The sequence below is a fragment of the Monodon monoceros genome, unplaced genomic scaffold (genome assembly GCF_005190385.1).
Source record: "Monodon monoceros isolate NGI ecotype Baffin Bay Population unplaced genomic scaffold, NGI_Narwhal_1 Super_Scaffold_13, whole genome shotgun sequence".
Taxonomy (NCBI): domain Eukaryota; kingdom Metazoa; phylum Chordata; class Mammalia; order Artiodactyla; family Monodontidae; genus Monodon; species Monodon monoceros.
The window spans coordinates 71658197-71682865 of NW_021703769.1; the positions used below are offsets into that span (position 1 = coordinate 71658197).

Here is a 24669-nt window from a genome sequence, read left to right on the forward strand (position 1 = left end):
CTTTTGAAGTAGCTTTGCTAACCCAGAAATGTTACATTGTAGTGAGTAGAAAGATGGAGATAGAGTCAAGGGAGTTGAAAGAGCTGCAAGTCTAAAGTGGCAAAATAGGAAAGGCAGAGGTTAAATACATGGCTGAAGGCGTAGTGACTGAGGACCAGGTGAGGTAAGAGATTTTCAGGCAAGACGGTATTTTTGCACATCGGAACCTTGCTTGGGCTGATATCCCTCCCAAACCCTCTAGTGTCCTATTTTTCTCACCCAAATTACTGTTCTACATGTTGCTACAAAATACAGTAGGTATATTTGAAGACCTTGAAAGGGAAGTTGTGTTGCTAAGCATTGCATTAGGACTTCGCAGTTGCCTACAGTGAGCGTACAATAAATTGGAAGTTGAAGCCTTTTCTGTGATCTTGCGGTGGTACTCCAGGGCACAAAAGGGAAGGAAATCAGTCCGTCCAAATGTTCACAAGCTAAAGAAGGGGCTTCTGGAATGGCAGGGTCTCTCGACCCCAACGCCGAGAAAATTGACTTCTCTTAATTACCTGGCCCGGCAACACTGGAGCTTCGGCCCCAGGACTAATTTCTAGGTGGGGCTGCGTAGAGGAGCAGTGCGCACGCGTGCGCAGGGCACGGCCGCCGACGTGATGCGCGCGGCGCGCGTGCGCAGCGGACCCGCACGGTGGCGCGTCTCCTCGTGGGGCTCCAGGGGTCGTGTTCTCGGCATGGGCGCCTCGCTGTCGCCGCTGCTGACTCTGCTGTCCCTCCTCTCCGGCCCGTGGCTCGAACTAGGTCAGTGTGCTGGCCTGCCCAACTGCCCCTGGCGCCTTTCGTCCATGGAGGCAGGAGAAAAAGGGTGGGGCGCTCGGCCCCTGCGGGGAAAGAGACGATGGCCGGTCTGCCAGCGTCCTGCGCTATCTTGCAGCGGCCGGAGGTGCCTCCCAGAGGCGGCCAACTTGGCGAGGTGTATCTCGCTTCTTTTATAGTTTTAACTTATTCTGGAATCTTTTGAGCATAAAAAAAGAATAAAACGATCCTCTCCCGTCCACCACGTACCCGGTGCCTAGTTTAAACGGTTGCCAATTTATGGCTTTAATCTTGCTTCCATGGGACCCTTCCCACTTTCTCCTTCCCCTGAGAAATTCATTTTGGAGTGAATCGAGGCACGATACAATTTTATTCCTCAATATTTAACTTGAATAGCCAAAAAGACAAGAAGTCACGGAAAAAAAAGTATCATTCACTTTCCCACCTAAAACATGAACCGTACTCCTTAACACCATTAAACATCCAGTTAGTGTTCAAGTTCACCTACTGTAAATGTTTTAAAATTATAGTTTACTTGTTGAATTAGTGTCTAAATAAAATTAATATATTGCTAGTGTGTGTGTGTGTGTGTGTGTTTTGTTTTGGCTGTGTTGGGTCTTCATTGCTGCGCGTGGGCTTTAGTTGCGGCGAGCCGGGGTCTACTCTCTTCGTTGTGGTGTCCCGGCTTTTTATTGCGGTGGCTTCTCTTGTTGTGGAGCACAGGCTCTAGGCTCATGGCCTTCAGTAGTTGTGGCACGCAGGCTTAGTGGCTGTGGCTCAAGGACTGTGGAAAACAGGTTTAGTAGTTGTGGCGCACATGCTTGGTTGCTATGCGGCATGTGAGATCTTCCTAGATCAGGGATCGAACCTGTCCCGCTGCATTGGCAGGCAGATTCTTAACCACTGCACCACCAGGGAAGTCTCTGTGTGTTGTTTTTTAACTCCCTTTTAATCTGAGAATTTCCTGCTTTCTTTATTCCAACCCTCACCCCCCTTAAAGTGGACGAAATCATGTGTGAGTGTGTCAGAATGAGAATGAGAAAAGGGCCAAAGATGGGATACTGGGGAACATGAAAAGATGAGGACTCTGCCTTTAGGGAAATTATAGTACTTAGACACTGTTAGGTAGAAACATAACAAAATAGTATGTCAAGCCAGAGAAGTGTGACCTTTTGGAAATAGCACTGACCTGGAAGTAAGGAGACCCGGGTTTCTCCTGTAAACTAGCTCTTTAAGTCATTTCCCTTTTGGGTTTTGGTTTCCTCCTGTCATATGAGGGGGTTGAAATAAAGATCCTTTTAATTCTATGATTTTTGGAGGTATCCAAACAGGAAGTGTAAAGCAGTTCATTCAGTCATTTGATGATAATTATTGTGCACTTGTGCTAGGTGCCCAGGATACACTGGCAACAGATGTAGTTCTTTTCTTTCTGGAGCATATGATATAATGGTGAAAATCATTACGAATTTATAAGAGTTCAAACGAGTGAAAAGGAAGAGTCAGAGAAACATGCGCAGTAGTATGGGTAGAAAGTTGATAGATGTATTTCAGAGTATAGTGTCTAGATTTATCTCGCTGGGACAAAAGGTTGTCGTGCAGAATAGAGAGGTAAGGAAAGGAACTAAACATTTGTTGAAAACCTACTGGGCCTTACCTGGTGGTCCAGTGGTTAAGACTCTGTGCTCCCGGCGACTTCCCTGGTGGCCTAGTGGTTAAGAATCTGCCTGCCAATGCAGGAGACACAGGTTCGAGCCCTGGTCTGGGAAGATCCCACATGCCGCGGAGCAACTAAGCCCGTGTGCCACAACTACTGAGCCTGCGCTCTGGAGCCTGTGAGCCACAACTACTGAGCCTGTGTGCTGCAACTACTGAAGCCCATGCACCTAGGGCCCGTGCTCTGCAACAAGAGAAGCCACCGCAATAAGAAGCCTGCACACCACAACAAAGAGTAACCCCCGCTGACTGCAACTAGAGAAAACCCGTGCACAGCAACGAAGACCCAACGCAGCCAAAAATAATAAATAAATAAAATTTAAAAAAAAAAAAAAAGACTGTGCTCCCAATTCAGGGGGCCTGGGTTCGATCCTTGGTAAGGGAACTAGATCCCACATGTATGCCACAACTAAGAGTTTGCATGCCGCAAGTAAGACCCGGCGCAAACAAATAAAATTAATTTTTTAAAAAAAGAAAGAAAACCTACCATGTGCTAAACATTTCACACATTATTTTAATACAGCCATGCATTTGAGTTAGATATTATCCCCATTTTGTAGATGAAGAAATTGAAATCCAGACTAAGTAATTTGCCCAAGGTCACCCAGCAAATTAAGTGACAGAACAAGAATTTAAAGGCAAAATTTTTTTTTAATAAATTTATTTATTTATTTAATTTTGGCTGCGTTGGGTCTTCGTTGCTGCACGCGGTCCTTCTGTAGTTGCAGCAAGCGTGGGCTACTCTTCATTGTGGTGTGCGGGCTTCTCATTGCGGTGGCTTCTCTTGTTGGGGAGCACGGGCTCTAGGCGTGTGGGCTTCAGTAGTTGTGGCTTGCGGGCTCTAGAGTGCAGGCTCAGTAGTTGTGGCACACAGGCTTAGTTGCTCTGCGGCATGTGGGATCTTCCCAGACCAGGGCTCGAACCCATGTCCCCTGCAATGGTAGGCAGATTCTTAACCACTTTGCCACCAGGGAAGTCCTAAAGCCAAATTTTTTAAGCTTCCATTGTTTTTTTCATTATAGCATTGTGAGTTTTACATATGATCCAAATATTGCCACTTCTTTTATATATATTCGACTCTTTTTTTCTCTGCAGGGAATGGGCAGATGACCAACATGGTCCAGCTACCAGGTGGGAGATTCCAGATGGGAACAAATTCACCAGATGGCAGAGATGGTGAAGGACCTGTCCGGGAGGTGACGGTAAAACCCTTTGCCATCGACATATTTCCTGTCACCAACAAAGACTTCAGGTACATCCAGTGTTCTTCCAGGAGAAGTAAAGGCTATTCTAATCTTCATAATATTTAAAAGGAGATTAGCTTGTTCACTACCACATATCATCTTTGCAATGGTACAGTGAGATAAGTGTTATCTATGTTTTTAAGATGAAGAATCTGAAGTCCAGGGACTTCCCTAGTGGCACAGTGGTTAAGAATCTGCCTGCCAATGCAGGGGACACGGCTTCGATCCCTGGTCTGGGAAGATCCCACATGCCGTGGAGCAACTAAGCCCATGCGCCACAACTACTGAGCCTGTGCTCTAGAGCCCACGAGCCACAACTACTTAAGCCCTCACACCGAGAGCCCATGCTCCGCAACAAAGAGAAGCCACTGCAATGACAAGCCCGTGCACCACAACGAAGAGTAGCCCCTGCTCACCGCAACTAGAGAAAGCCCGCGTGCAGCAACGAAGACCCAACGCAGCCAAAATTAAAAAAAAAAAAAAAAAAAAAAATATATATATATATATATATATATATATATCTGAAGTCCAAAGTTTCTGTTAGTAGCAGAGCTGGGCCTGGAACTGAGATCCTTAGACTCTTGAGCCAGTGGATTGTCCAGCGCACTGGGCATAGCACTGAGAAATATGGGCAGAAGTCAGACACTCAACAGAAACCTCTGCAACAGGGGAGAAGGAATTGGGAGAAGGGTCATAGTAGCTGAGAGTCCCTTAAATTCCCTTTACATTTACTTAGGGAAATGGCATTGTTTCCAGAATCAAACATTTTGGTTCCAGCTTAATCTAAGAAGCCATGTTGAGCTGCATCAGTGTCCCCAAGGTGATATGTTTTGGGTAGGTTAAAGTAGAAAATGATCCAGGACATATCTATAACTACCTTCAAATGGTAGAGGAGGGAGTATATAGGGAGGAGAGGGAAAGGAAGAGGAGGGGATGGGAAGACAATAAAGCAAATGTGAGAAATGACTTAAATGTTACATTTGTGGACCTAAAACTTTTCAGGATAAAAAGTTTTGGGGAAAGTTTGATTCAGGAGACACAGGCTGAAATAAGCATAAGGATTGTCAGTATACTCCTCAGGCCTTTTGACTCATTGCTTCCACCTCTAGGGATTTGTCTTGAAGAATTAAAAGTTGTCCAAAAACATTTAGCTAAAAAACGTTTAGCTATTGATACAATGCTAATACATTTACAATGTCATCTTGTAAACAAATGTTAACAACTTTAGGATCATTTAAACATATTGTATCAATATAACAGACTACTTAGCAGCCCTTAAAAATCCTGTTGTCAAAAAGAGATAGTTCTGAAGTGTTAAGTGAAGAAAGTAGGTTACAAAATACTAAATAGGGTATGATCCCATTTTTTTAAAACTATATGTATAGAATGTATGTGCATTAAGAAAGACCTGGAAGATTCAACGTGGCATTAGGTGACGGATTCTGCTCATGTTTTTGTAACTTCCAAAGGAAAATAATTACAGGAAGCACCTTCCGAAAGCTATTTAAAAATCCTTGGCTGTGGGGTGAAGGGGGAGAGAATATGGACAGGTAAATCTTAGTGGGTGTGATAATGTATGATTTTAGTTTTTTTTCTTTTTACCTACCTGTTTCCTTGTTTTTCTATAATATGATGTTATATATGCTTTAAAACAATATTTTTAAACAGGAAAGTTATTAAAATCAAAGTAGAAATCACTTCTGATCAGGCTTGCACCGCATCATGACAACCAGAAATAGCTAGCTAGGTAGATGCATTCTTTTTTTTTTTAATTTAATTTTATTTATTTATTTTTGACTGTGTTGGGTCTTTGTTGCTGCGTGTAGACTTTCTCTAGTTGTGGTCAGCGGGAGCTACTCTTCATTGCGTAGGCTTCTCATTGCGCTGGCTTTTCTTGTTGCGGAGCACAGGCTCTAGGCACGTGGTTTTCAGTAGTTGTGGCTTGCGGGCTCTAGCGTGCAGGCTCAGTAGTTGTGGCACACGGGCTTAGTTGCTCTGCGGCATGTGGGAAATTCCCAGACCAGGGTTCGAACCCTGTGTCCCCTGCATTGGCAGGCAGATTCTTAACCACTGTGCCACCAGGGAAGCCCTAGATGCATTCTTTTATATTTTAAATTGACCTTTTATATTATGAAAATATAATGTCACCTCCAGGAAGCCCCTAAACTTTGCTTAGAACCCATAATCTGTCTTCGCCTCTCTGGTAAAAGAGTCTCAAACCGTTCAGGTGGTCAGAGGTTGGTAAATAGCTGTTGCTACCAAATCTCATCTCCTCCTCCATTCTCAATGTCCCTTTGATGGGTGAACGATGTCTTCTCATATAAGGGGTCTGGCACAGATGGAGTACACTTAGCCCAGTGAAAACAATCCATCTTACCCTGGAAATCTGCTTGCTGAAATTTGCTCAGCCATACCAAACTATATGAAAATCCATTCTAAACTCTTGGCAAGTCATTTTTGTTTGACTCAATCTCCCTCATCTGTTAGAGGGAGATAATAACCCCTGTTCTGCCTCCCTCCTGTGATTGTTGTGACATTAGGTATGTGACGAAGACCTTTCCGAAGAGAGACCCATTCCTACCCTTGAATCTTCTCAGCAGCTTTATTATCTCCAAAAACTGGAGGTAACCCAGATGATCTGCAACTGGTGAATGGATAAACAAAATATGGCCTATACATCCAATGAAATACTACTCAGCAATGAAAGGCAACAAACTGCAAAAAAAAAAAAGGAACAGGGATGAATCTTGGAAGCAGTATGCTAAGTGAAAGAAGCCAGACCCCCCACACTACATACTACTGTATCATTCAATTTATGTGAATGTATATTCTGGGAAAGGCAAAATTATAGAGAGAAACAACAGACCAGTGGTTGCAGAGGCACAGGGGAATTTTGGGGGGTGGTTGATGGAACTGCTCTGTATCTTGATTGTGATAGTGACTACGTGCTTTGTCACAACTCACAAAACTATACACCAAAAAGAGTGAATTCTCCTGTTTGTGAACTGCACACACAGCAACAGATTTTAAAAGAAAATCTGCTCAGGCTCTCAGGTGAATTCCTTGTAGTTCATGAAAATTCTGTGATGTGTGACTAATAGGATAAGGGTGTATGAGGTTTTCTGGAACAGGAGAGGGTGAGGGTGGAGCACAGAACCCTATTAGGTAAACCATATGAAACATCTCTTTTCAGGGAGTTTGTCAGGGAGAAAAAGTACCAGACAGAGGCTGAGGTGTTTGGGTGGAGCTTTGTCTTCGAGGACCTTGTCTCTGATGAGCTTAGAAACAAAGCAACCCAGAAAATGCAGGTAAGAGAACCTAGGTTTGCAGCTGAGGGGATGGGAGTGGGACCTAGACAGAGAATCCTGTGGGATCTGGGGTCCCCTGGGCCACAGTAGAGAATCAAACCTGAGAACCAGAGGCAGGGAGGAAGCAAGAGAGACCCACCCTGGAAGAGTCAGATGAACACACACTCCCAGGAAGTTCACCCCGTGCTGGTTTCTGTATAGAGAGACTCTGTAAAGATGCAGACACACACAGCGTTCAGTATACTCCCTGGACCAGCAAGAGAACCTCTTGAGAAGCCTCCCTCCAATACGGGTGGTGAGATTTTGGACACAGCCTCACTTGGACCACCTGAGTCTCAGCCTGAAGTCTCTGCTTTGCCTCCTGGATGTCAGTCAGGAAGGTGCCCTCGCTGGGTCAGAGCATCATTTTAGTCATGTTCCTTCCTTTTTGCAGTCTCTCCTCTGGTGGCTTCCAGTGGAAAGGGCATTCTGGAGGCAGGTAAGGGTTGGTTCCTCTACTTCGTTTTCTCCCCCTGTTGACTCTTGGGAGGCCTGGCTTCCCTAGACCCTTGCCCATCTAGAAATACTGAGTTTAAAAGGATGACAGAGAAATTTTAGGGAAGCATCCAAGCCACCCTGTTTTCTCTGCCCGAATCCTTTTACCCCTGGCCCATCCCATTTCTCCCTTTCGTCTCATGTTTAGTCCTTTCTGACTCTGGACCTCTCCTCGCTCACCAGGCTCTCTCTTCCCACTTCCTTGCTCCATCTGTGGTAAAAGCTGAACTCAGGCACCCTAAGCCTAGCCTTCCTCAGACTTCCACGAGCTCCCAGAAGCTTGTCTCACTTCATCCTGGCTATCAGCCTGCAGGTCCCGGCTCTGGCATCCGAGAGAAACTGGAGCTCCCAGTGGTACACGTGAGCTGGAATGATGCCCGTGCCTACTGTGCTTGGCGGGGAAAACGGCTGCCCATTGAAGAAGAGTGGGAGTTTGCTGCCCGAGGGGGCTTGAAGGGTATAGAGATGCCAAGCGATTTCCCTTTATTCTTTCTCCCCATCCTACCTTGCATGGGGGGCTTTAAAGGGTGGGATAGGTTTGTGCTCCCTAGAGCAGTGCTTCTTTATTTTATTTTATTTATTTATTTTTGGCTGCATTGGGTCTTTGTTGCTGTGCACAGGTTTTCTCTAGTTGCAGTGAGTGGGGGCTACTCTTCGTTGCGGTGCGTGGGTTTCTCATTTCGGTGGCTTCTCTTGTTGCGGAGCATGGGCTCCAGGCGTGTGGGCTTCAGTAGTTGCAGCACACGGGCTCAGTAGTTCTGGCTCACAGGCTCTAGAGTAAAGGCTCAGTCTTTGTGGCGCACGGGCTTAGTTGCTCCGCGGCATGTGGGATCTTCCCGGACCAGGGCTCGAACCCGTGTCCCCTGCATTGGCAGGCGGATTCTTAACCACTGCACCACCAGGGAAGCCCCGAGCAGTGCTTCTTACACTGTGTAGTGATAGACCAGTTGTTGGTGTTATTTCTAATCCATCTCAGACCAATACTTCCATAAAATAGCGTAAAAATTAGTAACTGGAAAATGGAATGAAAAAAACAGACATATATTTTTTTAATTATTGGAGAGTCTACAGACAAGTTCCATTTCAATAAGTATAATCAGAACAACATAGCATAGGGAAAAAGAAAAGGATTACCTATACTGTATACCTTTTCCATAGCTGTATAGGGATTAATATAACATTGCTATTTGCTTATAACTTTGTTAGTTTGCAATCCTAGCTAAACAGAAAGTTAGAGTGAAATAGCAATTTCCCATATTCAACACCTCTACACAGTCTTTGAATGAACACTGGCTATACCAATAGTCAAAGTTATTAATGTGATAAATGAGGTTGCTTGTTCACTTATCCAGTCTAAGTCTAAAGAACAAGTTTCTCAGTGCTTACTCTCAATTTCTGTACTTATCCCTGCATGAGCTGGTAACAGATAGTTTGCAGAATGGCATTGGTCAGAACCACACCTAGAATTGTCCCGTCCTGGAGCAAATCAGAAGCCAGGGCCTCCGAGTGCAGTACTGTGAGTGGAAGGGAGGGGCGTGGGAAGTAAAAGTAAGTAATCTTATTCTTCTGTTCTCATCACTTCCTCACTTCCTTTCGGTTGCCTCGCTCTTTCTACCTTTCCCTTCTTCCCCAACTCCTCACCTCTCCCTCCTCCGCTGTCTCCTTGCCCTCCTGGCAGGTCAGGTTTACCCCTGGGGAAACGAGTTCCAGCCAAACCGCACCAACCTGTGGCAGGTAAGACACACGTTCCTCACTCCTGTCCCTTCTCAGAGTGTTGATTGAGACCTGCTGTGGGCTAGACACTGTGTTAGGCTGTGGGACTCAGAGGCCTTCGTGTTGTAATGGAACTGAAAGCTGGTAAAGGGGTAAAGCAGAAGACAACGTGGTGGGGCTGTAGAGTGAAGATGTGCGGCGTGTGCTGGGGGTGTGCTGGGAGTGTGCTCTCTTGTGCTGCAAGAGCAGGGCGTGACTTCACCGTGAACATGCCATTTGAGCTGATTGAACCGGAGTTTGCCATGAGAAAAGTGGAGGAAACAACATGCATGTCAGCAGTGGATAAGGAAAGGGTGCTGTGTGTTCAGAGACATGCCAGCCTCGGAGAGGCTAGCGCACAGGGAAACAGGAGGTATAGGAGATGAAGTAGGCAGTGGATTGGAGGCAGATTATGAAGGACCAGGGGTGCCAAGATGTGGTTTTAGATTTTACCCTCCAGGCAGTGGGGAGCCGACAGAGGTCTTGAAACGGGAGCGACAACATCATTTTGATTTGGGGGATGCTGATTGTTGAAAATTTGTGTGGGATCAAATGAAGTAGAGCTGCAGGAGGTCTCTGAATCCGAGGCTGCGGCCATGGCCCAGGGATGTGAACACTTGCATGAAGTGGAAGTGAAATCGAGAGGAAGCCAGGTGGGAGACGCCTGCCTGAGAGGAGAGACAGGGTTTGGTACTTCGCCAAACGTGGAGGAGTGGAAGAGAGAAGGACTCAAGCATGAATCCAAGCTTGGGCAAGAGGGTGCTGGTGTGACCATTATCCAGAATAGATAATATGCATGTTGGGGGTCAGAGGGATAGAACTTCATCAGTTTAGGATCAGCCTAGCTTAAGCTGCCTTTGGGTCATGGATATGCTCAGTAAGAGGTTGAAAGTATGAGTTTGGAGCTTAGGACAGAAGTCTGGGTCAGAGCAACTGGTTTGGAGTCAACAGCGTACACTGTAGGCAGGAATGACATCCCCCAAGGGGACTCTGCAGCATGAGGGGAGCCCAGCACCAGCATTTTAGGGTGAAGCCTTGAAAAGGGCCTCAGGGGTAGACTGACCTTTTAGATGATCTTGGGATCAGAGCTTTGCAAAAAGTCTTATCTGACTTATTCACCATGGGATCTTTGTTAAATTAACTGTTTTGAGTCTCAGTTGCTAGCTTTTTTTTTTTTGGCTGTGTTGGGTCATCGTTGCGGTGCGCGGGCTTCTCATTGCGGTGGCTTCTCGTTGTGGTGCATGGGCTCTAGGAGTGCAGGCTTCAGTAGTTGTGGCACATGGGCTCAGTAGTTGTGGTTTGTGGGCTCTAGAGTGCAGACTCAGTAGTTGTGACACACAGGCTTAGCTGCCCCGTGGCATGTGAGATCTTCCCGGACCAGGTCTCGAACCCGTGTCCCCTGCATTGGCAGGTGGATTCTTAACCACTACACCACCAGGGAAGTCCCAGTTGCTAGCTTTTTAAAGGGAGAAAATAGTTGCCTCACAACCTGGTCAGGATTAAAGACATAGATGTAGCAGCCCTAGCACATAGTTGGCGATGAGTAAATTGTAGCCCCTTCATCTTCCCTTTCATAAGATCAGCCCCCATAGAGCAGGGGCAGCTGAACTCCAATTTCAATGAGAAGCAGAATGAATAAGTTGAACAAAATGCGTCAGCAAATACAGGTTATTTTTCCAGAATGTTAGCAGGAGGTGAGGAAGGCAGGGTCAGAGCAGATGAGGTGACAGAAGGGAAAGCGATGGTACAGGGAAGTACAGGATGAGCGTCTCGTTCCTGAGGAGACGGGTGCCGGTCAAGGAGGAGGGGAGGCAGAGCCTTTCTTCTCAAGGCACATGGGGAGGAAGTCGAGAAAGTGGGAGTGGGGCAGGCTGGTGTGGACACAGGGGAAACGACACATTTCCTAATCCAGCCAGGAGGTCATAGTAGAGGACACGAGGCAGCTGGTTAGGAAGCTCAGGGTGGGAACCTCGGGTCACTGCCCCGTGCCCTTCCCCTACCGCAGAGGATACCGCAAGATGGCCTTGGTTTAAACTCCTCTGGGCAGGTGGGAGCAGCTGCCTTGGGATGGGATGGTAAATCATTGAGCCTAGATTTCTCCCTCCCTCAGGGGAAGTTCCCCAAGGGCGACAAGGCTGAGGATGGCTTCCACGGAGTCTCCCCGGTGAACGCTTTCCCCCCACAGAACAACTACGGTAAGACTGCTTGTCGGGTTGCTGTCATGTCAGCGTTCACAGCTCGGCTGGTGGGATGGTCCTGCCTGAAAAGTGAGGTGGAGAGAAGCAGCACGGGGAAGCGTTAGCTCCCCAGGGCCATCGGGTGGCGCTCCCCAGCCTGGGCCAGACCCACCACTGTGCTTCAGGGCTCTTTGACCTCGTGGGCAACGTGTGGGAGTGGACAGCGTCACCATACCAGCCTGCCGACCAGGACATGCGTGTCCTCCGGGGGGCATCCTGGATCGACACGGCAGACGGCTCTGCCAATCACCGGGCCCGGGTCACCACCAGGTGAGGGGCTCGGTAGCTGGGGGCTGAGGGTCTGGGTCCTGGTCTGCCAGAGCACAGGTGGCACCAGATCTGGCGTGGCTGCCGCTGCCATGCCTCCCCCTCCACTGGGGGCTGTGGGTACAGAAGAGGAAGCAAGCCACACTTGCCATAGAAAGCCAAGAGCCCGGGACTGCTGGTGCCTTTTCCTGCCAGCTGTCAGCCCCAAGGCAGACTCTGTGTCCAGCATCTTAATTATGTGGTTTCCCCTCTTGTCCTCCGAGCTAGGCTTGCAGAGAGAGGGAAGTGGAATGGCCACATCGATAGGTCATGGCCAGGGGTCATGGAAATATTGACTCTTCCAACGAGCGTGCACATGAAAATTCATTTTCTACAACCGTTTTGTCTTACAATCAAGAAAAACTAGGCTCAGGGAGGTCCTGGAGCCTGCTCATTTCACACAGATGGCTAGTGGTGGCACCTGAATGGTGGAGTCCCCGGCTCCCAAGTCCCCTTCTAGGACCTTCCACCTTGTTCATCTGTGGATTTATTTTGGTTAATCTCCCTGCAACTCCTCCTGCTCCTGGGTTCCAGAAGGACTGTCGAGAAGCCACCGTTCCTGTGGCCTCAGGGTGTCAGGTTTGCAGGCGTTTCTTTGATACATTGAGCCCCTGGATTTTCCTCACCTTTTTCTTTAGGACAAAGTAGTGGAGAAAGTATTGGCCTGGGGACCAGGAAACTGGGTTTGCCACTGATTCTGTTGTGCCACTAAAGCAGTGGTTGGCCTTGGGCAAGACATTTAAATCTTTCTAGTGTCTGACTCTGGGTCTGTGAGATGGTGAACAAAACACACCTTCCAGAGCAGTAAGGGAAATGGCAAATGAAGGAATACGTGTGAAACTTCTCTGGAAAGTGGGAGGTACTGATTGGTGCTATGATAGTCTCACTTCTTGCCGACAGGTTTTTTTTGGCTGAGTTATTCTAAACTACCGACAGTCGAAGTTATTACTTGTGGCCTTTCCTTCCTTCCAGTTCAGTCTCTCAGGACCACCCTCACTTCCTCCACCCAAGGTCCCTTCTTACCCCTTTCCCCCAGGAATTGCACACCCTCAGGCCCTACCCTCACACACCAGACTGTGTATGCCCCCCCCACCAGTCCCCAGGCGCCCCAGACCACAGCAGGCCCTGGGAGCTGGAGCAGGAGAGTTGGGTAAGGCCCTGGGTCCCTTTCTCAACAAATGTCCATTCTCTCTCCCCTTCTCTGGTGGCAGAATGGGCAATACTCCAGATTCAGCCTCAGACAACCTAGGCTTCCGCTGTGCTTCCAGTGCAGGCCGACCACCTGGGGAGCTGTGAGCAGCCACACAGAGATGAGGAGAGTCCCCCGTGGCACCCGTGGCACTCCCTGGCCACATGCCAAACACAGCCAAACTCGGGACTGCGTCCATCCCCTCCCCCCTCCCCTGTGGCAGACACCTCTCCCCCGGGCTGGAAAGGACCCTGACCTCCGCGGAGGGGCACCGCTGTCTCTTGGAGAAGGGGCCCAACTTACTGATTGTGCCCAGGAGCCGGATGTTTCTCTTAGAGGTCAAATACTGACCATATGGGGGCCACATACTCAAAACAGTTGGGGCGCAGTGCTCTGAAAGGCAGTTTGTGAAAATATTTTAAATCTGCTCCCTCCAACTTTCTCGCTGTCTGACCCAGGGACCTGACATGGTTTGCTCAAGGCAGAATTTCCCCAGGTCTCCTTGTTTTCCCAGCAAGTTGCTGTAGAAGGAAAATGATTCCTTCATTTGCCTTATTTGTGGGGTTTCATGCACCTCCGAGGGAACCTAGTTTCCACCGTATGTGAAATGCAGTTCTGTGAGCTCTTTAAAGCACACTGTCAGTCTTAAAAGGGTCTAGGAGAACGACGGATTTACCAGGCGCAACTGTGTATCATGGGAGGCACAGAGTGAATAATACTCCACAAACAGCAGAAGCTTCCCTTTCTATTATTAATTATGTAAGGGCTGCCCTGTGCCTCTAAAAACATGGCCCCAGAGAAGAACCTGCTCCCGTGCTGTCACTGGACTTTGTGAGGTCAGTAAAATCTCCTGTGATTGCGATTCTCAGACTGTTCTCTTTCATCCTCACCCTGGGACCCTAAAGGCGGTGCACCGAGTGTCAGTAACTGTGGGCCTCCCGTGAGGACAAGCGGACGTGGTGGTATAGCTGGGCCGTGGAGAGGCAGGGTGCTTCTGGTTCTGGACCACAGCTGGTCCCCCATTCCGTGGGCCTGGCTCCAACTGCACTGACCACCGCGTGACGCCTCCAAGAGGGGAGAGTGGCTGGGGCCAAGTGCCCCCTCTGGACAGAGGCCTGCACCCGCTGTCACTCCTGTGCCCTCCATATCGGTGGCTTCTCCTCCCGGCCTGACCCCCGTCCCACCTGGCCTGCCGGCCTGCCGGCCTGCCCGTCAGTAGACCTCCTCAGCCAGGGAGAGGAGCACAGCCTTGGGAGTGTTCTCGAAGAGCGCCGCCCGGTTCTGCTGCTGCCCCTTCTTCACCCAGTGGCCATAGATCCGGAAAGCGTAGGCGTCGATGAGTCGCCGCAGGGGCCGGAGGGCATAGGGGTCTCGGATCATGATCTCCCGGGTCACGGGCTTCACCCGGCGGTACTGGTAGTAGATCCGCACGGAAGCCAGCACCGTCAGGGCGATCACCTGCGGAGGGCCTGGCCTGAGAGCTGGACCCGCCCCACGGCCTGTTTCCTTGCCGGTCCGTGACGGCAGGCCCTGAGCTTGTTTGCCACGAAGGCTTGTGTGGTTTCCGCTGGGCCTGTCCTAGCGTTCCTGCCTGTTACCCCCATTCCCACCCGACCAGCAGGCGCAGGGCTTAAGGCTGTCGGAGCCAGAAGCCAGAAGTTGAGCTGCAACCATCACAGGGTTGGGCGGGAGGAGAAGGGCGGGCGCTCTGGAAACCCCGTGGGCGTAAGGAGTCCCCAAGAAGGGCACCTGGAGCTTGGACTTCAGGGGCCTGTGGCACCTACCCCGGGGCCCTGAGTGGCAGGCGAGTTTAAGTACCTTGAACTTCCCCCGGGGGCTGAAGTGACGCACTTCCTCCACCGTGTACTGCTGGAAGAAGGGATGCGCTAAGGCCTCTTCTGCCGAACAGCGGCCTTTGGGGCTCACCACCAAGAAGCGGGAGACCTGAGAGAACGAGACAGAACGGAAGACGTCTATGGGGGGGGTCCCTCCTGGCAGGGCCTCCAACCCGTGGCATGCACGGTACACTCCCCTCTCCCCACTGTACGTGCCCCTCGCCTGACCCCCGAGCCAGGATGCCTTTCCTCTCACCAAGTCCTTCACAGTGTCCGAGTAATCATCCCATTCTGGTGAGCCAAACTGGTAGTTGCCGCTCATGACCATCCTCAACATCAGCAACTGCTTGCGGTGCCAGAAGGGCGGGGAGCCGGCCAGCAGCGTGTACATGATGACCCCCGCGCTCCACCTGGCAGCGGGCAGCGGGCAGCGGGCAGCGGGCAGCGGGGAGGAAGGCAGGCGGGCCAGCTGTAGCTCCCACCGTGCCCTCCTCCCCAGCCAGGGGCTCCCGGCCACGGGGGCATCCCTGTCCCTACGGGTCACCTCCCTCCCCCCGACACACTCACATGTCCACCTCCTTCCCATAGCCAGGGTGGTCATCATCCATGGAGCACTCAATGATCTCAGGGGCCAGGTAACTGGGGGTCCCACAGACCTCTGCAGGGACAGTTTCCATAAAAAGAGGTCAGCAGAGGCACTTGGAAGAGGAAAGCCCAAAGAGACAATGGAGAAGGAACCGAAGTGGTGGCTGGGCTGGGACTCTCTGAACATGGGCCTGGCCCAGGGCCAAGGGCAGGGCCAGGGTGCTGGGTCCTGTGGCCACCCGATGGGGCACCGTCAGTGGCCTGGTCACTTCTAGCTATCCTGGCCTGGAATGCAGGCAGTGGGAACCTGGCTCAGCCCAGTCCGGGGAAGAAACACCCAGCCCTGAAATGGTAGGATTTTTACTTTGTGGGGGAAACCCAGGCAATCTCTGTTCCTAGAGGAGCTGAGGAGAGAGCCTGAGCCCCTGACATGGGCCAAGGCCATGTTACCGGACCTCGCAGCTTCTCTCCTGGCTTCAGCTGGCAGGAAAAGCCAAAGTCTGTGAGCTTGATATTCATGTCATCATCCAAGAGGATGTTCTCAGGTTTCAGATCCCGGTGCACGATGTTGAGTTTGTGCAAGGTGAAGATCACCTCCAGCAGGGCTCTCATGATCTTTCTGGGGTGGGACAGGAACAGGTCACTTTCATCTGCTACTCTGCAGGGTCAGGTAACAGGCAGGGACACCAAAGCCCATAAGCCAGCTGGGCTGCGAGTGAGGGAGGACTCAAGACAGGCCAGGCCTACCTTGGCTGAGTCAAGGAGGAAAGGAGGCCACCAAAGCCAGCGGAGCACACTGCCGACCCAGACGGGTGCATGCCACGCCTCCTCCAAGACCTCGGTGCCTAAGCAAGGGACTCAGGCCGGAAGTAGGGAGAGGGGCAAGTGGACCCTCACCTGGTTTCCTTCTCACTCAGGGTGACCTTCTCAGTGAGGTAATCAAAGAGCTCCCCTCTCTTCATCCTGTGGGGACAGAGGGTTTGTAGCTGGATGTGCCCCAAGGCTACCCCCTCCTTACCCTGCTCCCAGAAAACTGTTTCCCACCCTAATACCTCCAGGGGCAAAGTGGGCTGCTCCCCACAAAGGACCAAGGTCTGTGGGGAGGAGCTAGGGAAGTGAGTGGAGAGGCTGTCTCGGAAGGTTGAAAGAAGAACAAGGGAGACTGGGGGCTGGGGGATGGCACCAGTGCGAAGGTCCCCCCATGTGTGGGAGTGACAGCATGGACTGGGATCCATCAGGGTCAAAATCAGGGTTGGGAGGGGAGAGAGGGAACTTGAGCCACTGGCACAAGGCCCCAGACCCAGATCAGAAGGACAGGAGTATCCTGATTTTTCCCAGGAACAAAGAGAAGCAACAGTAGTGATGGAAGAGCAGTTTTACCTATTTTAGGATTTCTTAGGATTAAGAATTGCGGTTCCATTTTCTCACTTGGGATGATCTAGAAAGAGGTTTCTGCTAGAATCATCTAGTTATACCCTGAAGGGCAATTTGGGGCAGCATTAAAAATAGCTTCCCCAAGCAACTTCTTCAAAGGTTAGAGACATTTGAGCTGCCTCCAAGGGCTCTACGGGACAGTGCCACCGAACGGAGTTGAGACAGCTAGAGCTGGGCGAGTCTGGAGGGGTCCTAGGAAAGTCTCCTTTGGTTAAATAGGAAAGGTGCATCCTGCCTGCCCCTCCAGGAAAAGCAGGGCCCAAGGGAAGAATTCTGGCCAGTATCTGAGGGAGGCAAGAAAATCCTTGAACTTAACTGGTGGGGCGGGGAGTTGAGTTCTGTTTGAGGAGCAACCCAGAAATTACAGAAGTGAGCCTTGTTTCATACACGATTGGTACTGTGTCCCCAAAAGGCAGTGTGTGCCTCCAGTTTTGATCACTTTAATTCCATTTTAAACACGCTAGGAGAACTCACTAATAGCAGCAGCAGCAAAAAGATTTATCAGTCAACACTGGGACCCCGGCAAGGCCCACCAGCAGGCTCCTGCCTTCCTGGAGCTGGTGGTGGAACTGTACACACAGGCCAAGTTAAATTGTGTCTCCAAGAAAAACTTAACACTGCACGTGTTCGGTATGGCTACAAAATGAAGCGTTCCAGCAATACAAAATCTGCTTGAATAATTTTCTCAAAGCTAGTCCCTAAATTAGCAGTTATGTATGGAGAAGTCAAGACAGCTCTCCAACAATGATTCGTGCAACAGAGGTGTGTGTTCTTTAGTGAGGACTCCAACGGAGCGGGGGCATGGGAGCTGGAGAGTTCCCTTCCTTGGGAACCTTTTCCAGTAACAATGGTAAGAAGTCTGAGTGCACGGTTCACAGAGCACTTTGTGTTGTTCGAATTTGATGCTTGGAGCCTGGGGAGATGGACAGTATCATTTTTCCTTTCCTGAGAAAACAGAAGCTCTCCCAGCTAAAAGGCCCACTGGTCCCTGGGGGCAGAGGGCCCTGTGACAAGGAGCTCATCTCAATAGCCCTGTTGGTGCACAAGCAGGGGAATAGTGACACGTTGCCGCTGATGCTCCTGCTGACGACAACGACGATGATGTCAATCTTTGAACCACATCCCAAATACAATCTCTACCACCTGTCTCCCTGGTGGGCCTCTTGCCCCCATATCGCTGGCTTCCTCCTTTCCACCCTTGCCCCTTACAGTCAGTGGGACCCTTTATAAAAGTAAGTCAGATCACATCACCCTCCTGCTCTCGGCCCTCCAAAATTCTTACCTCCAAAATGCCTGCATAATCTGCTTTTTGGTACTGACCGACCTTGCCTCCTGCCATTGCCACAGGCTTGCTCCACTCCCCCATCCTGACTTGCTTGCCGAGCCTCAAACATGCCAAGCCCACCCAGCAGGGCCCCTGCTCTGGCTGTTCCCTCTGCTAGAGGTCTCCTTCATCCAGGTCTCTGCTCAGGTCACCTCCTGGAGAGCATTCCCTGCCCACTCCCTCTGACCCCCGCTCAGCTTTACATATATGTGTATATGTATAACTCTGTGTGTGTTTTATGACTTGATTGCTTTCTGTTCACGCCCTGTGAAAATTAGTGCATGAAGTAGGATTGCGTATCCTCAACGTCTAGAATAAGTTGAATGACCACCATGGTCATCATCATGGTAGTTCATAATTATTAGCATTTACATTGTGCCAGTCACTGTGCCATTATTACTCCTGCAATACCGATGGGAAAGCTGATACTGACAGAAATCATCCAGCCCATAAGTGATGGACCCAGGATTTAAAACCTGGCAGCCTGACTCCAGGGGCTGGTCTGCCTAAAGCGTCTGTGACCTTATTTGGCATCCACGGTGTAAGGGGCTGGCTGCTCGTCTCCAGGAAGCCCTGGGTGGGGGACTACAATAGAAGCCTCTGCAATAGGCCCCAGGCCTGGGTACTTACAGATCAAACACCAAGAAGAAGAAAGTGTTGGTCTCATAAGTGTCCTTCAGCTGTACTGAAATGGAAATGGCTCGCTTGTCTCAGGCAACAGAGGAACCCAGGCGGGGGCAGTGGAGGGCGGGGGCAAGGGGACTAAGGCCGCTGTGGCCGGACTCAGAAGCTGGAAGGGGTATCGCGATGGTGTTCAAAGGAGGCACACCAGGGGAGGGGGCACCCAGGGACTTCACACTCCCATTCCCGCACCTGCACCCAGCCCTGCCTGTCACCCCTTCTGTGGGGCTGGAAGAGGGGGCTTAGAGCTGACTCCCGAGAGCAGTGAGGGTGGAGCCGGGAGCCTCAAGCCTCTGGGCACTAGGCTTTCAGGGCCTCGGGGTGCAGGAGACACTCTGGTGCTTCTGGCTCGCTGCACTGGGGCCACACTCCCCGGCTTGGGTTATCAGAGCACACCCATGGCAGGGCACCACGCCGCGGCTCGGGGCCGTCACTCACTGATGTTGGGGTGTCCTGAGACCTTGCGCAGGATGTCCACCTCCTTCTGCGTGGCCTGTCGCAGCTCCTGCACCTCCTCAGAGCTGAAGCTGCCCCCACCCGTGACGTCGATGATCTTCACAGCGTACTCCTGGCGTGTGGGCTTGTGGATGCAGCGCCTGACAACGCTGCTCACTCCCCTGGGGGTGCAGAGGACAGATCATCCCCGGGGCCCCTCACCCCAGGGGGAGGCCCAGATCCAGGCTGCAGCAGATATGTCCTGCCTTGTCCCCCAACTCCCTGTGAGCTTTGGGGGATGGTAGGATGAAGAAGGCACAGAGAGGGCGATTTGCCTGGAGCCCAAGAGGAAGAAGCCTGCTGTGGGCCCTCCTAGCTCCTAGTTCAGTGCTCTTTCTCGGCACGGAGGAAGAAGCTGTACCCTCTCAGGGCCATAAGCTTCTCTCTGACACCTGATTCCTGACCCTGGCCCCAAGCTGGGGGAGCTCTTGGCTGGGAGAGGTCTCTAATCTGGGTGCTCTTATACCCGCTTCCTCCATCCTGGTGCAGGAGGGCAGGACCCCGAACTGAGAGTTTCTCCAAGTGGACAGTGCTTTCAGGATGGAAATGGGGTCAGTGCTCAGGGTCAAGCAGAGACTGATCCCACCCGCAGTGCTGGCCGGAGCCCAGGACAGAATTTCATGGGGAAGGTCCGGGCCTTACCTGCCCAGGATCTCCTTGGTCTCGTAGTTCTCATAGAAGCTCTCTGCGGAATGGGAGTCCGGCAGTGTCTTGTACTGGGTCATGTTCAGCTCCTTAAAGAGGGGAACAGAAAGAAGCGGTCGGCCTTCCTGACCTGGGGGATGTGCTCTTTGAGGGCTGAAACCGTTTCTCCCTTTTTTTTTTTTTTTTTTGGCTGCACCGCACAGCATGTGGGATCTTAGTTCCTTCCTCTGGTAACCAAGCACCCAGCAGAACCAGGGATCGAACCCGTGCCCCCTGCACTGGAAGTGCGGAGTCTTAACCGCTGGACCGCCAGGGAAGTCCCTCTCCCTCCTCTGTGTATTTCCTGGCATCGGTCTGGCCTCTTGTGAGTATTCAAAATAAATATTTATGAATTTTTAAAAAAGCTTTGGAAAGAGCCCAACTTGCTTCTCCCCACTGGCTGTAAGCTCCCGTGACCCCAGGTGACCATGTGGCTCCTGGCATGTTCTCGTTGTTAGTTGTTGCTCCCTGGTAGGAGCAACAGATGGGCAGCCAGGCCCAAGCCCAGGCTCGAGGCAGGAATCGGGCCACCAGGCTGCAAGGTTAGTTCTGACAGGGCCAGCACACGCTTGAGTTTAGAAAGCACCACCGAGAAACTCTGCAAAGGACAAATTAAAGTGCTCTTTCTTTTCCTCTTTGGGGCGACGCAGCTGGTCCTGCTTTTCCTCGGCCTGCTCTCTGCACTTCTGGAAAAGGTGAGAAGCTTCATGGTTTCATTTTCAAATATGCTGCTCCCATAACCTCTCCTTATCTCCCCCACTTGTAACTGTCCTACCCAGAAAACACCCCTCCTTCTGCGACAGCCTTGCCGTGCTTCCCATTGCTGCTTCCTCACCCATTCTGCCCTTAGTTTTTGTGATCACTGTCCCTCCTTCACCCTTCCTTCCTTCCTTCCTTCCTTCCGTCCTCCCTCCCTCCCTCCCTCCTTCCTTCCTCCTTCCTTTCTTCCTTTCATACTCTGAGAAGCACTGTGTCAGGTGCTCTGAGGGAGGCAGAGTTTGATGGGTGAGTCCTCGCCCCAGCCTCTGGTATCACTTGTTCTTTCATCTCTAGATCATCCCAACCATCCCTCCCCACTGTGCCCAGTGCAGGTGTGTCACAGGTGCTGCTCTGTAGATATAATGGCTGGAGGTGTCCCTTTGGTCCAGGTTCCTGCCAGCAGGATGGCCATGTCCTCAGAATGCCCTGTGTCCTACCTAACGATGGCCAATGAGCCCTGAGTGGTCCTGCTGCAGTGTGGGGCAGAACGGAGCCAGGACACTCAGGCCTAGACCCAGAGGAGCTGGCTGGCTTTGCTTCAGGAACATAGAGGCCACTGGGTACGGAACTCCTACCTCACACGGAGGATTTGAGGACTGGAGAAAATGCTGTACCAACAGGAAGAGGGGCAGATAGAAAATGGGCACGAGCTGCCTCTCAGCAGGGCCAAAGATGCCTCTGGTCCCATTTCCACTGCCTTTTCTGGGTCCAGGAAGGTCTGGCCTGCCAAAGAGGCCCATTTGCTGACCAGCCAAGCAGCAGCCCTGGCTGCCTCAGGACAGGCTGGCTGTTCCAGGAAGGCTGGTGTCCCCACTGCCGGGTGCCTGGTTCCCAGAGGAAGGATTAGAATAACAAGTCTCCTCTGCCAGCAGCAGGCTCTGGAGCTGTCTCTGCTCCACCCCCATCAGCAACCCCAGCTGAGCACTGGAGTGTCTGTTCCCCATAAAAACGAGCCCAATTCCTGGTAAGCCGTTTAAAGTTCCCACGAGGGGCATCTGTTCCCCCTCCTCCCCCCACCTCCCAAAGCTGGGTAAGGAAAGGTCTCTCCCTTCCTGCAGCCCTCCCTGCACAGACGGTGTATGTGGACCCAGCCCGGGATGCCGTCCCGTCGGGGCCCGTTCCCTGGCACAACCGGCCCCACTGAGCCCCAGCAGCACTCCCTCTCCTGGGGTGGGTGGCGGAGGTCTATCTTGCCTCATCCCCTTACTCTAGGCCTAACCTGGGGCCAACTTCGCGCCTCTGTCCACTGCCCCTGCCTGCATTCCCCATGCCTTACCGAAGATGCCTTTGGAAAGGGTCCCCAAACAGGAGTAGGTAGCCTGGTCCTTTTTGGAACATGACATCCCTCCCTGAAACTTAGAGAATCAGTGCTGCCATGCTTCTGGGCCCACGTGCCTTCAGAAGCAGGGAGAGGTGGGTCTAAGGGATGTGGGGGGTTCTGTCTTCCCTACGCCACAGCCTCTCCCGCTCCCCACACAGCTACTCACCTCTATGTCCTCGCAGGCCCTGGAATGAACGTGACAGGAATCCCAAAGGTCCAGGAGCCCCCTGGGGACAGGGGACAACAGAGGGCTGAAGCGTGTCCCGAGCCGACGCTTGTGGCCAGAACAGGATATCTTGCTGCTCTTCCTTCAGGCTTTGCTACTTGAGGACGGAAGGCTGATGTGCCAAAAATAAATCCCAGCTGCAAAGCTGGGGTGCAGGCCAAGGCTCAGCGTGACAGTGCACGAGTCGGGGCCAAGGCTCCGCAGGGGTGACCTCTGGTGGAGGGTGAGGGAAGCTCCGGTGGCCTGGGAGCAGGCAGGACAGCACAAGGTGACCCATCTTCCCTGTGGAGCTCACTCAACCTCCAGGCTTAGAGGAGATAAAGCCAGCTTGCTGGGAACACGCTGGCTTCTCTGGGAGCCATTCCTGTGTGTGCTGAGAGCAGAGCCCTGGAGACACCCCAGCACACCGGTGTGCCCACCCTGCAGCCCTGGCTGCTACAGGGACCCACTCAGCTACGGCTTGCGTGGCTGCCTGACCCAATGCAGACCTCAAAGGCTAGGGAGACTCCATCTCTGATCTGCCTCCATTTCATCCTTAACTTCAGCCTGCAGTTTCTAATGAATGAGAGGAGTTCCATGTGCCAGGAAAAGCACACGGGCTCTAACCGTGTGTGGCTTTAGGCTGTTTGGGTGAGGGTCCTCATTGGTGTGAGTCTAGCTTAAGAGGCTGACAGAGCTGGAAATAATGTATGCAACATGCTGGCACACAAGCAGACACTTTTAAAATGCTCACCCTCATTCTAAAGCTACCTGTTCTTCAAACCCCTGGTTCTTCTAATATACCAAACGAAGAAAGGGGTAATACACTGCTTCATACAGGTGCTGAGCCCACAAAAACCCATTTAATGAGCATTTTACAATGTACTTCATATGCACTCTCATTGGGCCCCCAAAACTCTGGTATTAACCCAACTTTAGAGAGAACGTGACTTGCTCGATGAGGTGAGTAGGAGGGCCTAGGTGAACCTCAGATGTAGGCTCACGTGCTCTTTCCATTGTATCACGCTCGCCATCTCTTCCACTCTGGGGAAATACTTTGCTGAACTGTTATAGGAGTTGGTTAATGACTTTGTCCCTATCCTTAAAGGCCTCCAGCTTATCGAGATGCAACATCTGGTTCCAAAGATGAAAACACTGAATTCTCCTTTTACTTACTGTCAATAAGCCTTTTTCCCCGATTCTAAGCTGCAGACGCCTGCTGGCTTACACTTTCAATACATGACAAAAATCCCTTCTGACTTTAGGGCAACAGGCCAATACACCTGGTGGATTATTCCCTGTGACCTTCTCTGTGTAGCCATGGCTCCCACCAGAGGCAGGCCAGGTCAGCCAGACTCTTGCATTTTATTGTCAGTGGTTCATTTTCCTTTGATTCAGTGATTCAACCATATTTTGGTACCCACCATAGAGCATCACGCCTTGGACATAAGGGGCGTTAACACTATGAACTCAGAAGTCCTGAGCCTTTAGGAAAATGGGCAAGAGCCCAATGATGAACCCAGGAGGGAATATGCTGGGGGACTGGCCAGTAGTGAACTGTCTGGTCACTTAGGTCCTTGAGCAAGGTAGTCTTGGCCTCTTTCAGGAAGTGAATGATTAGGTACAGAATGGAGCACTCTAAGAACACCGCTGAGGACGAGGTAACAACTGAATAATTCACTTACTCAACAGCACTTCACTTACCTTGCAGTAACAGAGAGGAAAAAAAAAATCAGATAATGGAAACTCTGAAAGGTATATTTGAAAGTAGGAAAACTGCAGAGCATAATGGAGACTGGAGGTCAACTCCCAGAAGTAAATGAAATTTTGAGCTCTTTGTGAGGGACGAAGCTGGGTTCATTTAAAAAAAAAAATGATGCCCCCCAAATTGAGTCCAACATGGACTTAAGACAGCTTGGAGAGGGCAACTTGAGTCTTTCAGGAAGAGAAAGCTACAATGCCTTAAGTAGAATAAAAACATCTGCAGGGAAACTGCCTATATTAAGAGAATGAATTTTCATCTCCAACCAATAAATTGGATAATCTAGGTTAACAATGACGTGTAGTGCTGACCTGGCCACAGGGAGCCCACACATGTAATGGGTCTGCTCCCACATTTCCTGTATCATTCACCTGATCACAACAGTTAGTATTTTAGTTTCATTACTGCTCAGTTTACTGCACATTGGCTCCAAAGGCCTGTAGCACCTGGAATCTTTTTAATGAGCAGCACGCTTGCTAGGGAGCTACTCCTTACAT

General features: G+C 51.0%; 2 protein-coding genes across 3 annotated transcripts; one reads left to right on the top strand and one right to left on the bottom strand.

Annotated features, from left to right (window-relative positions):
- Positions 1-644: 644 nt before the first annotated feature.
- Positions 645-13818, top strand: SUMF2 (sulfatase modifying factor 2). The gene is made up of 9 exons (XM_029220722.1): positions 645-789; positions 3613-3769; positions 6955-7069; positions 7503-7547; positions 7910-8060; positions 9282-9337; positions 11466-11550; positions 11718-11862; positions 13110-13818. The coding sequence occupies exons 1-9, from the start codon at positions 645-647 to the stop codon at positions 13192-13194; spliced, it is 984 nt and encodes a 327-aa protein (XP_029076555.1). The 3' UTR covers positions 13195-13818.
- Positions 13817-24668, bottom strand: PHKG1 (phosphorylase kinase catalytic subunit gamma 1). Of its 2 annotated transcripts, XM_029220721.1 has the most exons (10): positions 22372-24668; positions 20084-20175; positions 19385-19563; positions 18896-18950; positions 16405-16470; positions 15963-16126; positions 15490-15580; positions 15179-15332; positions 14906-15031; positions 13817-14545 (listed from the first exon to the last, which is right to left on the bottom strand). In XM_029220721.1, exons 2-10 carry the CDS (start codon positions 20164-20166, stop codon positions 14300-14302), a joined length of 1164 nt encoding a protein of 387 aa, XP_029076554.1. In that variant the 5' UTR covers positions 20167-20175; positions 22372-24668; the 3' UTR covers positions 13817-14299. The 2 variants fall into 2 exon arrangements, with proteins under 2 accessions (XP_029076554.1, XP_029076553.1); XM_029220720.1 differs by lacking the exon at positions 22372-24668 and having other exon boundaries at positions 20084-21012.
- Position 24669: the final 1 nt, after the last annotated feature.

Bases quoted from the DNA above. Each gene is read 5' to 3' on its own strand.
- SUMF2 (XM_029220722.1), top strand. From the start codon at position 645: ATGCGCGCGGCGCGCGTGCGCAGCGGACCCGCACGGTGGCGCGTCTCC. The intron at 790-3,612 runs GTCAGTGTGCTG...TTTTCTCTGCAG, and splicing joins CGGCCCGTGGCTCGAACTAG to GGAATGGGCAGATGACCAAC. The intron at 11,551-11,717 runs GTAAGACTGCTT...ACTGTGCTTCAG, and splicing joins CCCCCCACAGAACAACTACG to GGCTCTTTGACCTCGTGGGC.
- PHKG1 (XM_029220720.1), bottom strand. From the start codon at position 20,436: ATGCCAGGAAATACACAGAGGAGGGAGAGGGACTTCCCTGGCGGTCCA. The intron at 18,951-19,384 runs GTGAGTGACGGC...TTTCCATTTCAG, and splicing joins CTCAGGACACCCCAACATCA to TACAGCTGAAGGACACTTAT. The intron at 15,581-15,962 runs GTCCGGTAACAT...CTGTCCCTGCAG, and splicing joins GCCAGGAGAGAAGCTGCGAG to AGGTCTGTGGGACCCCCAGT.